This window comes from Seriola aureovittata, chromosome 15, assembly GCF_021018895.1.
Source record: "Seriola aureovittata isolate HTS-2021-v1 ecotype China chromosome 15, ASM2101889v1, whole genome shotgun sequence".
In the NCBI taxonomy this organism is placed as follows: Eukaryota; Metazoa; Chordata; class Actinopteri; order Carangiformes; family Carangidae; genus Seriola; species Seriola aureovittata.
In genome coordinates, this window is record NC_079378.1 from 23,736,800 (window position 1) to 23,750,159 (window position 13,360).

At 45.0% G+C, this 13,360-nt stretch overlaps 1 protein-coding gene across 5 annotated transcripts in view; it reads right to left on the reverse strand.

Annotated features, from left to right (window-relative positions):
* The window catches only part of specc1 (sperm antigen with calponin homology and coiled-coil domains 1), a 69,224-nt gene that overhangs the window by 30,595 nt on the left and 25,269 nt on the right, over nt 1–13,360 (reverse strand). For all 5 annotated transcript variants that reach the window (XM_056397196.1, XM_056397195.1, XM_056397197.1 and 2 more), the window contains one exon: nt 1,510–3,071. In XM_056397196.1, coding sequence (XP_056253171.1) covers nt 1,510–3,071 — 1,562 coding nt within the window. The remainder of the gene's footprint in view (nt 1–1,509; nt 3,072–13,360) is intronic.

The window sequence follows — 13,360 nt, forward strand, 5'->3', positions numbered from 1 at the left end:
GCAAAGAGTCGGGCCGGCCAGCAGTCAAACCAGCATTTGCACCCATGTGTTATGCCCCCTAACCACTGGCCCTTCTCTACGCACAGCTGCTCAGCTCCAGTCTACCGGTAACGTGCATGCAAGTTTTTTTTTTTAGGCATGTGAGGCGTTTAGGGGACATTTGTAGATTGTAGTTAATGAAAATAACCTGTTACATTCTCCACCTCTAAACTACATGAGCCTCTGCATGCACCGCGGCCACATGCTGCCCCACCCACCACCACAAGTAAATTACCCTCCCCAACACTGTACAGATCGTCTCACAAGACATTTTTTTTCACCCCTAACTTCTTCATCTGTCACTCAAGTTCTTAAAGTTCTGGTTTTCAGTGAGTGTTTTGGCCAGAGTGTAAACAGATGTCATGTAAGGACTCATGGAAACAAGAGCTCAGCACCATGTGTCACTCTCCAACTATTGAAGCTGAAGTCAGTGCACCATGATGACTGCAGTCGCCCTGAGAGATGAGACGGCACAGCAGATCTCTGTGAGGATAATATGCTAAACTAAGTAAATGATGTAGTTATGCAGGACGCTCTCCAGCTGACACCATGTGGCTCTGATGGATTAAGTTGTTTGTGAGTGAAGTTATGGCGTGGCCTCACCCTCACACCCACACCCACACAGCAGAGGACAGGAGTGTGACTCAGAGGGTCACCCACTGGTGAACCACCCTACTGTTGGCACCGCTGTCATACTCCAACAATGACGACATCACTAAGCTGACGGCGACACGCCTCGCTTCGGAGAAAACATGATCCAAAATGACCCCAAAGCTACACCTCTCTGGTATCCGTGGTGTTGAAGGGGAAAACCAAAGTGATGACTGAGAAACATATGAACACAGTTTGAGTCAATGTGCTGTGGTGGTGAAGAAAGGTTCCCAACACCAGCTGTGAAGCCTGTTTAATGGTCATGTTCAAACCATCAGGGCAGATGTGTGTCACATTCAATAGGCAGTGACGGAGCCAAGAGTTATAAAAAATGTCACGGTCGCCCGTTTGACTCACATTCTTTAATCATTAGCATCAGTGATAAACTATTACCAGACAAATAACTGACATTTTAGTCTCTTAGTGTTATTCCTGTTTCTGTACGAGTGAACTGTCTCTGCTTTTTGTAGTTTACAGTAAACGTGGACAGAGAGATTGTTCTTCAGGGAATCTCTGAAAGCTTCATCAAACACAACACGACTAATGAGCTAATGTCACTAATGTTTTGAACTTGTGCACACACCACTTAGTACAATTACACTTAGTCACAATAGAAGCAACCAAGTGTAAAATACAGAGACGTTCTCTGACCAGAGAACTCTCCAGATCTAAATAAACTCGTGTAAATAGAACAAACACAAACAAACAACATGTTATATTTAATGATAAATACTAATGTATTCTGACTGAATTCCAAACTGTAAAATTTTTCAAACTGCAAAACATGGAAACTGAGTTGTAACCTTGAATCCCTCCTACCTTGGACATGGTGGCTCGCACGTGCTCGGTCTCGGCCTGGGCCTGTAGCAGCTCCTGCCTCAGCTCAGTGAGCTCCACTTCCAGCCTGTCTCTCTCGGTGTGGGCTGTCTTCAGCAGGCTCTGCAGCTCAGTGCTGTCACTGGCACTTTGCATGGCCTTAAGTTCACCCACCTTTTGTCTTTCAATGTCCACCTGCGCCTTCAGTCTACTGTTTTCCAGCCTGAGACAGTCAGCTGTCACCTTCTGCTCCTCTGCAGCCTGTGCTGCCTGACCTCCGGCCTCCAGCTCCCTGTCCAGCTGGGCCTGAAGCCTGTTCATCTCCTCTCTGAGGCAGTGCACCTGACCCTGGGCCTCCTGGTGCTCCTCCTCCAGAGCCCGCAGGCTCCCTGTCAGCTGCTGCTGGATGTCCACCAGCTTCTCCCGTTCAAAGCGTGAGCTCTCCACCAACTCGGCGTACCTCTGCTCCAGCTCGGCCAGCCGAGGCCCTTGGCTGCCCAGCTCCTCCTCCTTCTGGGCCTGAATTTGGGCTTGCTCCTGAAGTCGGACAGCCAGCGCCTCATTCTTCTGGGCCAGCACCTCCAGACGTTCTCTCTGCTGTTGAAGCGAGGTCTGCAAGAGGCGCTTCTCCTCAGCCAGACGCTCGTTCTCTGCCGTCAGCTCCTGCACCACTTGCTGCTGGTCGGCTAGCTCCTGCAGAGTTGCCTGCAGCTCCTCTGACGTGCTGTGGTGGCTCTCCTCCATCTTGTGAATCTGTTCTGTTAGGCTCTGCACCGACACATCCTGCCCCTGTGCATTGGTTACCGCCCCTGCTGCAACGACTTCACCGCTGACACCACTGCTCACCGATTCTGAGCACGACGGGATCTTCTCAAACTCTGACGAGTCAGGTGACGGCGAGTCCTTAGTGATGTCAGAGCTGGAGGAGACAGAGGTTTTGAGTGGGCTGGTGGTAGAAGGGAGACTGTCTTGTTGTAGAGCTGAGGAGTTGGAGTCTGATGGGAGGCCATTCACCAAAGGCTTGGAGGGGGAGCTGGTTCTGGAGAGCGGAGAAGCTTCCAGGCAGAGCAGCTTCTCTTTCAGCACCTGGTTCTCCTCCCTGAGCGCTGCCAGCTCTCTCTGAAACTTCCCGTTCTTCTCCCTCAGCTCCCCGACCAGAACAAGGGCCTCCGTCACCTGTCCCTGCTCTCGATCGGCACCAGACTCTTGGCGTGAGATAGAGTTGTGTGAGGGTGAAGACGAAGCAGTGGAGGCTTTACCTTTGCAGCGCTGCAACTCCATCCTGAGATTGCTGATCTCTAACTCTTTAGCCTTGGCCTCAGCCAGCAGCTCTTTCACCTGGCACTCCAGAAGGCCTTTTTCTTGGCCCTCTAAATCTCCACGGGCCTTGGTCGTACTACGCGTCTGCTTTGCCAGGGTGGAGAGGCTGGAAGTGCTGGCACTGGAAACCATCCTCTTATTGGAGGAGCTTCTCAGCTGGTCCCTCAGAGAGATGCGGTCTCTTGTTATGGTGGAGGGGATTTCTCTCGGGGCTGGGATACCGGACTTCTTGGTTGCTTGAGCACCTGCAACACAAACCAAAACAAAAGGACATATTGAGACAGTGTTCAAGTCGTTATGTGATCAAATCAGAATTTACCTCCGTCAATTCACAAAGCAGCTGATTGAGTTACCTGGTTTTATAACTGTAAATAAAACATGAAAAAGGTCTTTATCACTGTGTCAGCTGCTGAGCCACTGACAGATGCCTTTTTTGCAGCTTAAGTGAGTTAAAGTTAAAATCTTGAAACCTTGTTTGTAAGTTTAAATAATAAATGTAACATACATTCACCACTGAGTGATTGTAAATGGAAAGAAATCTACATTATTCATCTACAGTTACATAAAAAGCAAATATTGCTCCAACACAAGAACAGGAACAACACATACATTTAGTACGTATAAAGTTTATGTCTATAATATGCTCATTGTGTTTAGACCAGTCGGTGTGAATGATCACATCAGACACACATTTAATTCTAGAGTGAAATAATTTCAGATAAAGAAACGTAAAGATCCACTGGGACTGTCACTGGTTCCCAGCAGCGATACGACACAGACTCCACTTCACAGTCAGCACACTCTTTACTGTAGAAACTCAAGTTCCAACGATAATTTTTCTTACAGTAGAAAGACTGTTCGGCAGACTTGACACTGACAGGGAAGGTAATGGAATCAGCATTCAGACGTGCTGGGACCACGAATTTGTTAACACTGTGTAATGACACTAACTGAATAGACGGCGTGTCACATTCAGACACTTGTATTATTCAGCAGTTTCATGTTGCTGGTCACTGTACCCTATTCACATATTCTCTGTTTGGACAACAGAGCATGTGCCTGGCACTGTCTGTCTGTTGCTGTCTGTGGTCATTCATTGTCGCAGCGGAGCTTAACTGTGGCATTTCAAAAGGCATCAGCGTGGGCCGCGGCCGCCAGCCTTTTCCAGACCCCTCTCAAATATGAAGAGTATTGACTGATGCCTGGCGTGAGCTGGGTGCCGCCTGAAAACGCTTTTTTGTTTGTTTTCAGATCATCAGCAAACAGGGATGCCGACACAAGGGGGTTGCTTGTTTCAAAGGATGACAAAGGTCCCTGTGCATGAGGCGCATCCACACACAAAGCAGCTTAAGCAGCGCACGGACAAAGACGGCACTGTGTCTCTCACATGCATGCATCATAATCAAACCCACAGAGCAGAGGCTAGACAGACAGCCTGTGTGAGGAGATAGACACTCATCACCCTCAGCAACATGTGCGAACACACATGCACACACATGCACGCGTGCACACACACACAAACAAATGGCCTAGTTTGGAATGGAAATCCTATATCCCTGTGGGTTCTTTAAGTACTCTGCCATTGATAGGCACTTTGCAGAGACGATCCCCTTATTGAATAAACTGGCGACTGTGGGAGAAGCTGCCAACACTGGCACAATTTCTTGGGCAACAAAGCCGTTTAACATTCCCAGAGTGTGCAGCTGTGGTTGAGAAAGTGAGGTGCTCTAAGTATAGAGAGGTAAAGACACATCGCTGGTGTAAATGTAACGTCGTGAATCTACAGATTTAAAAGGGAACCCAGTTCAACGTTATAATCATCAACCAAAACACAAGATTTAGAAGAAAATCAGTGGCTATAAAAATGAAGAATCAGACGCTCGGCTCCATCAGCTCTGAATGTCACTGAGATTAGACTCTCGGTTAAAAGCCCCTCTTCAAAAGGAAGTCCAGCCTGCTTGGATTGAACGGACGCTGCCATTGAAATTCACATTAAAAGAAGGAAGCACTTCATCCCAATCAGATGAATTTGTCACTGGACAAGCCTGCACTTCACAAGGATCCAGAGTGCCATTAAAAATCTACAGTCACTTTTCTCTGCACTTCACAGAGGATGAATCCATGACTGACAGAATGGGGACAGCGTGCACTCCTAAATTATGTACCGTCACATGCAAGATGTTAACACCAAATCAGCACTGTGCGTTATACAGGATTATTTAGCATGCACTACAGGAAGTATCATCCAGACAGTGCAGGAGAAGAAAGAAACACAGAACAGCTGATGTCTGTTCTATGGCCACTTGTCATATTCTCATTAAAGGTGGGCAATAAAGAAAGGGACAATAGGTCCTTGTTAGGAAGAGAAAGGAGTCCAGTGTGATTAAGATCAGTCCATTCCCATGAGGATGAGTGATGCCAGCACTGAGACTGTGGGACAGGCTTTTCATTTGCTGTTACTTCATATTCTGTTTTCCTCTCGCTCTTAGTGAATAAAACCCAGATGGAGAACATGAACTCACTCATCTTTAGATCGCCCACCTCTTTAACCGTGACATCACCACAGCTGCTTAATGTGCACGGAGAAATGACACCAGACAAGATGCCAGAAGTCAGCACATGCAAGACAGCAGGATCCTGAAGAGCCACTAGAAGTAGAGTGTCAGATGGTTGGAGAAGCAGAGTTGGCTGTGTGTTAGACTGTATCTCAACTTCTACACATCACTGCAGAGTGTGCACTACTGTTTCTTTCTAATCCAAAACCGCTGTTTTCCATCTTTATACCTGGATGCATTTTTGTGGCACCAATGCAGGAACAGAACAGGTTGAACTTTCTAAAGGTAATTAAGAGTTTGTTTTTTTCAACTCTGTGTTTCTATTGGTGACGTTGTGAAGTAGTGTGGGATCATGGGAGTTGGTGTCTGCAGCACCATCACTGCAGTCAGCTTCTCCCAGTTTGGATTCAATCAGTGTCAATCATTCAGGAGGTTTTTAAACCAATTAATGAGACAGATTCACATTAAAAATAGGTGTTTCTCCGGCACTGTTCGAACACAGGACGTCTCCGAGGGGCCGAGCTGCTTCATCCAGTTAAATTAAATAGTTAAAAGCAACCATGATGTAAAAAGTGTACCCTAAAAATGTGGCTTAGAGCGGGTCGTCCACTAATCAGAAGGTCAGTCGTTTGACTGTTTGGCCATAAAAACAATATTAGAGCTGATATTTGCCACCACTGACAAGTGTATCTATGTGTCTTCACACAGCCTGTTTCCAAGAGCAAAACAGCAGCTGCAGAGTATTTATTACTTAAATTTTCACATCATCAAATGCCCACTACTCTGCCAGACACAGTGCCAGCGAAAGGCATGGCTGTGCCAGGAGAGAGGGCCCAGATTAGATCCTACTTCATTTGCCAGTAAGAGGGCGGGAGGAGGAAGCAAATAGACTCCTGACACCTGAAGTTGCCAATTTTTGTCTGAACATGTTTGGTACTCTTTAAAACTCTTTAATCTGTTTGACAATTGTTTGAACAATCTCAAATGGACACTGATGGTGGATTAAAGAGGAGAGAGTGAGGGAAGCTTTTCCCTTATTCAGGCACTTTGGTCGGGATGTCCCTGAAGGAGACACTTAATCTCCAAAAGCTGTAGCAGCGCAACAATAAAAGACTCCCAGGAGAGAATGTGGAGAAGATTAATGATGACAGCCAAATACACAGCAGACAAAAAATAAAAGTTACTAATGAAATGTCCACGTTATCACAAAATTCACACATTAAGTTACAGTCCAATAGTTCAGCCAAAACACTATTAGTGGGTGTGAAAATGTTGTAAAGCGAGAGAAAACATAATGAACTGTGTGGTAATAAGCGGGAAACAAAGCATCTTGAATTTGCTTCAGTTATAATGAATTGAAATTGGTTCTGTTCAACACAAGAGCTGCTTTTCTTAATCATCTTCGCAGAGAATGATTTCTACTGTTGCTGCGCAGGCGTAAATCTTTCTTTCACAAATCAAAGCAAAAAGAAAGAAAAATATCCAAGAGTTAGTTCAGTCTTAATTTAGTGCCGACTTCGATGTAGGCCGGCTCAGGTCCAGGACCATTTATAGCTACCCCTGAGACGCACTAAATCTGTGAAAAGCAGTGGAATGGGCAGTTAAACGGCTCACTGAGGAGCTTTCCTCCTGCAGCAAGGAATAAATCCTCATGCAGCCTGAGAGGAGCAGATACTGTGAAACACCAGCTTTGGAGAAACAGAAGAAAGTGATCTCCAATGAAAGAGAATATTATTTTTCTATCTACTGTCTCAGGAACTGTTCTACACGCCATCTTCTCAAATAATAAAGAAAACTCATCGATATATTGATTGAAGAAAACTTTTTTAACATGATATAAATACATCCTTCATATGAAGACTTGCTGCCAAGTTTAATAACCCTGATTGAGGAGACTGAGCGTATGAAATGATTGTGTTGTTTACATTAACTAATCATCTAATTGAATTACACGGACCAACTTCCAGTAATCCAAAGGCATTCAGTTATTTCGTGGGAAGTCAGCTCCCTGATCACAGTAATGCACTGTGCTGGCTTCCTTCTTTTCTAATGAAGATAAGCTTTCAAATCACAGCAGGAGCCATGTAGCTGGACACGGTCCAGCACCGGCCCGTTAACTGCAGCCGGCCTGCCAGCCGGCCGAGAGGTGACAGAGTGCGTTGTGAGCAAAGTGCGCAGAGTCTTCAATTTACAGAAACAGGAAGGTCGTGGGTGAGGAGTCATGATGAATTAATGGCTGCAGGTGGTCAAGTGTCAGAGAGCTGGCACCTGAAATGACGCACTGGCTCCGTCACCACCCAACAAGCTTCGGATGGGAGTCTCTCGCTGCCACTCCCCCTCTCCCCCTCCCCCGTCTTCCCTTCTGGGTTCCAGGAAATGTGGTGTGCAGTTTTTTCAGTCAGGTGGAAGTGGAGAAGAGAGACAGAAAACACAGTCTGTGTTTCTGGCCTTCCTGTTGTCCGACTGACAGGCCATGAAATAGGTCAACAGGCGCCCATCAGTCAGCGGCTGCGACTCACAGGCATTCCTTTCCTCTTACTGGAGTGGAAGATAGACAGAACCGAGGCTCCATGACGGCCACAGCGGCTGAGCACAGATTAGCCTGGGTGGTACTAACTGTATCACAACACCCCAATGTGCCACTGAAAAGGCATTAAAGCACCACTTGTTGAGGATAAACCTGCTCTTCTATTGTAAAGTCACACTGTACACGACCCCAAAATCCAAACAGAAGTCGGATTAATAACTGATTTGAATGAAAACATGTTACACTACGATCCCTGAAATGTCAAGGACATGACGTCACATTCATGGTGATGAATAAATGAGCGAGCAGATAATACGCAGCAACATGTCACACAAGGGCAATCGGATTTAGCATGAGGAAAGGAGTGTCTCTGTTTGTGTACAGTATCGCCGAGCCCCAGGGATTTACTGAAGGCTGATGACAGTCTGACACCTGTCTTGAAAAATGACTGACTACACGGAGGATTTGAATGGCTGTTTGCACTTTGCATTTCCCACCTCTGCTGCAGACGCTGTACAAAGATCTTCCTCTCAGCCGTCAGCTGAGTGGATCTGCTGCTGTCAATTTAGACTAAGAAAAGAGTTAAGTATTCCTAACCTCCTCTGCACAATTTCCTCAGATAACACATTACTACAAAACCGTAGCTGCGTAAAATAGTTTATGTTTAATGAATAAAAGTATTTGTGTTAAGTAACGAGAGTCAGGAGGTTTTCTGTGTCAGTGTCTGATATCCAGGATTCTTCACTTCCATGGTCACATCTTTACTCCTCACACTGACAGACGACTTCTCCTCAGACGACATCCAACTGTGAGTCAACTCAACACTGAAACGACACACAGCTGCCCCGAGAAACATTCATGGACCAAGTGTCCAATTACTTCTAAACCCTTGTAATTTGTGCGCTATGTGTTAAAATGGAGAGTTTCTATATTGATGTATGGTGAGGTTATTACAAAGAAAAGACAATATTTTGGTTGTGTTCAGTTTAAAAAGAGGCTGGAAAAGAGACTATGAAGAAATAGTTGAGTATTAATCGACTGTAATCGCAGCATTTTAGTGTAAATTTAGACGAGAGCAGCGTTAAGTATTCCTCACCTCCTGTGAGCAGGAGGGCAGTAAAACACACACACTCTTAGTCTGAAGTCGCTGCCGTGACTCTCGTCAGCAGCAGGCCGCAGGTTAATCACACGTGTCGACAGCTGACCGGGCAAACCTTCCACCTTTCAGAAAAGATGTACAGTATGCGAGACTTCATTGTGTATTTAAGCTGAGCTGCTTGTTTCTGCCTGAAAAGTGAACAGCTCTGTGTTTCCTCTGCAGCACAGCATGAAAGTGCAGCATGAGGGCTGGCAGGCCACGGGGGCCACTTGGCCTGGGTTCTTTGGCTCCTTTAATCGTTTTGATTGAATCATTTTAACTGGCCTGCATGCTAAGACTTTTAACACAGTGTCCTTATGCTCTGCTTTACACTACTTATAGAGCCAATACACTGCAGAGACATCCAATAGCGCGGCCCATGAGCTGGCCAACTTTTCTTTATGCTCCAAATGGAAAACAGTTCAACACAGCGCTCACTGAAGGAATAATGATATGCCATTTTACATGATTGTAGGTTTATAGGATCAGTGTGTGCGATGGGTAACAGGTTGTAATGAGTATTGCTAAACTTAGCTTTAATCCTCTGATGATTCTTGTCCTAGCCGTATACCTTTAGAATAAATATTACATGGGTAGGATTAAGTGTTTGTGATTTATTTTTCCAGGACTGACCTCGAGCTGCAGAGGAGAGGGATTTGCAAAAAGGTCAAAAAAAGAAATCTCAACCAGCATTTAGGCACTGCGGCTCCTTTTCTTTGACCATAGTTCAAGACGTAATCAACAGAAACTGACTCTGTGAGAGCTCAGAAAAAGCAACAGTCCTGCAGAGCATTCAAGTACAGTTCAATATGGTGAACTGTGGCGTGACGATTCACACAGTCCCGACCTCAGAGAGAACAACCACCAGATTAACTGTGTAATACAACCCACGAAAAGTCTCCACGTCGTCCCGCATCAACAAGGATGTGCTAATGAATGTCACTGTGCTGCTTTCTGAAGTAACCGCTGCTCTGGTATCACAACACAAGATCATGGATGTTCGGATCACGGTTCTGGTCTTGGTTCCAGAATCGTTACCCCCCCTAACGGGCAGTAAATCCGAGTTAATGTGCCATGACGGCGATATGATCGTTGATTGGGCTGTTCCCAATACAAAAACAGCAGCGGGTAGCAGACAGCCCAAGATTACAGTTCTCATCATGAGGACGAACCGCAGCCGGCTGCTGACAGACACACAAACCACATCAGGACAAGCTTGATTTGGTATTTACTGAACACACAGTCACGGGCTCACATGTCAGATCCTGCTCAAGTGTTTTTAAAGGGGGTCAGTTTCATTCACACAGTGTTGGTTGCTCTACCATAAATTAGTGATTATTGTGACCTCAGGCCTGAAGGCTGTAATGAACAAACTCTGATGTCCAGGCTATCGTCTCCAGTTACACAAACAGGACACTGAAACGGCACCCGCCTCCCTCTGCAAACACACAGCACTGTGGAGCGGCCGGTGTGTTTACTGTACGAGCTGCTAACTGCCATGGAAAGTATGACTGAGGTAACTTCCTCACAGTGTCCCGGCTATCAGAAGCTGGACAGCCTTGTTTCCTCATGTTGAATCCCTGCTCTACGTCAATTTGCTCTGACACGGTGTTGAGATGGCAACATCGTCTACGAACTTCCACATTCTTTGGCTTGTTGCTCACTGCGGTGTAACCTGCGTTGAACGGGAGCAGTACCCATGAGGCGCGATGAATCAGGGCTCCACCAGACATCGCAGCACACTGATAACATCTGGATCAGTGTTAGAAGTGTCTTGATTGACACATCCTGGCTGTACTTCAATCATATCATATGAGAGGAAAGGATTGTACTCAGGAGTGGGTTTTTAGGATTATATTTTCAGTTATATAATAGATATGTTAGAAAGATGGCCGCTCAAACAATGTCTTGTGGGAAAGAGGAATACAGATGGGTTTTTTTGTTTCTTTTTTTAGTTAGTTTAGTTTCAATTAGTTTCATAATGAAACTAATATGTTGCACAAAGAGTTTAGAGCTGCTGCTAATTCTCGACTCCCTAGTTGGGCTTTTACACGTAAGATGTAATTAAAACTGTCAATAGCAAAAACATCACAACTGATAATATCCTACAATGAACTAAACATATACAGATGTTCAGTCTGAAAACAGACAACAGTACAACAAGCTACAAACGATCAACAATAGATACAATTACCCAGAAATGGGTACAGCTCTGGTTTGCTTTTAGCAGCACTGAACCTTTGTTGTAAATGAATTTATATCTGGAGTTAATTCGATTTCAGTTAGTGATATTTTCCAGAGTTAAAGCTGATAGTCCAAATTTAGATCTACGATGTGGTATTTTATTTTGCAGTTGCCGTTCACCACGTTCCTAGTTGCTGTTACTGTCTCGTCTTTGGATCTATCTGGAGAGAAACTGTTGATACATTTATAAACTAGTTTGAGAAAAGCAAAGCTCAATAAAGCTCTCAAAGTATATTATATCTTTTCAGTTTGTGACAGTGATGCCATCGGACAGGCTTTTTGTCCATTACTCTCAGAGCCTGATTGTATGAGGACGTGAGGGGTCTGAAGTGACTGTAGTATCTAATGAAGGCTGGTCTTTACATCTTCTTTACATGTTTATCAAATTAGAGTTGTGGGTCCAAAATTCTTCCTAAGAACTTGAAATCATTGACTTCCTCTATTTCTTCATCCTGTAGCTTGATTTTAAAGTTTTCAGGTGAGCCCCTGTTTTCTATTGGAGAATCACATGGAAACTGTCTTTTTCAAACACATAAAACATGATTATGATGTATGTGTGTGATGAGCATGTGTGAAAACTGTGCAGAACTTAATCCTGTGGAAGTATAACGTGAAGATAATGGTTTTCTGTCGTAACTAGGCCAAGACGCTGTTGCCTAGTGATCAGTGAGGTGGTACTTATCTGGGCAAGCAAACTCTCTCTCACACACACACACACACACACACACACACACACACACACACACACACACACACACACACGGTTTTCAGTTATTCTGGATGATCAGACCTCTACTTAAGTTGATGTTGAGTGAAACCATGATGGGAATATCGTGAGGTCTCCGACTGTGACTCCATGTACCATTTAAAGTGACAAAGGCGTTAGATCCATGAAAGCTAACAGGAGAACTGTGCTGGTGGGCCAAGGCTGTATAGGGGCTTTAAAAACAGAGGTATTACCCAGGAAATAGCTGAAATAAATTATTAGCTATCACAATTATTTCATCCTCGTCCTAAAAAGGTGAAGAAAAATACGAAACATTAAGGAAATTTCAGACATAGCTTGGATGTCTTGATCGAGGAGGTAACTGAGCTCGGTTTCCCTTCCCATTCCAGTACCCAGTAAAAACAAAAGTTCAGTGCTGCTGTGCTGCCGGTAACAGTGCACAGAAACAACAATGTTATTCCAATGACAACACACTAACTGCTGCATTGATAGCGTTTCCCTACTTTCTAAAAAACACTATGCTGTTCCATGTTTTTGGCAGCGCCCTCAAACATTACAGCTCTCCTCAAGCATCCCAATCAAACTTCGAGCAGAAACCACAAGTCTGTGAAATTTCCCCATTTTTGACCATGTGGAAGTTGGAACAATTTATTTAACGTACAGCAACATGTTTTCACATGTTTTCACTGGGACGACTGAGTGAGTCGGAGCCCTGAAAATAGACCCTCTGTTATTGGACTATGTTTTACTGACAATTCATCAACAGCCGACAACATGCTGACCACAGGCTCTGGTCTTGGCCGCTCTCCTGGTGAGCCAGTGAGGAGACAGGAAGGTTGTGTGTAGTAGCCGTCAGAGTAGTTTGGTGCAGATAACAACCGTCTTATCACTGCAGCAGACAGCTAACTCCTTAGCCTGCCACTTCAGAGATAACGCCATCAATCAAATCGGAACGAGTTCCTCCTGTTCCCACATTTCTTTCCTTACTTCCAGCACCAGAACTGTTATTCTACTTTCCAAGCCCAAAGGCTGACAAACCTCAGCTGGCTCCGTCTTCACCGTCCGGGTGAAACGGAGGCTAACGTGGAGAGAATAAACTCCACTGCTCTTGTCCATCACTATATTGCTGTTTATCAGAGCGAAGCAGATAATGAACCCCTCATTCAATTGCATGTTTAAAAGTCTGTATGCTTATTATTACACTTCTACCTTGTGTAACACAGACTCAAAGGCTTCTGTGTCTCTGGCCTCGGCACAGAGATCTACAGCTTTTTGTCATGAGTGAGCACAATGAAAAATCAGCCATTTACTGATCAATTCTCATTTACTATAGAGGGTCATTC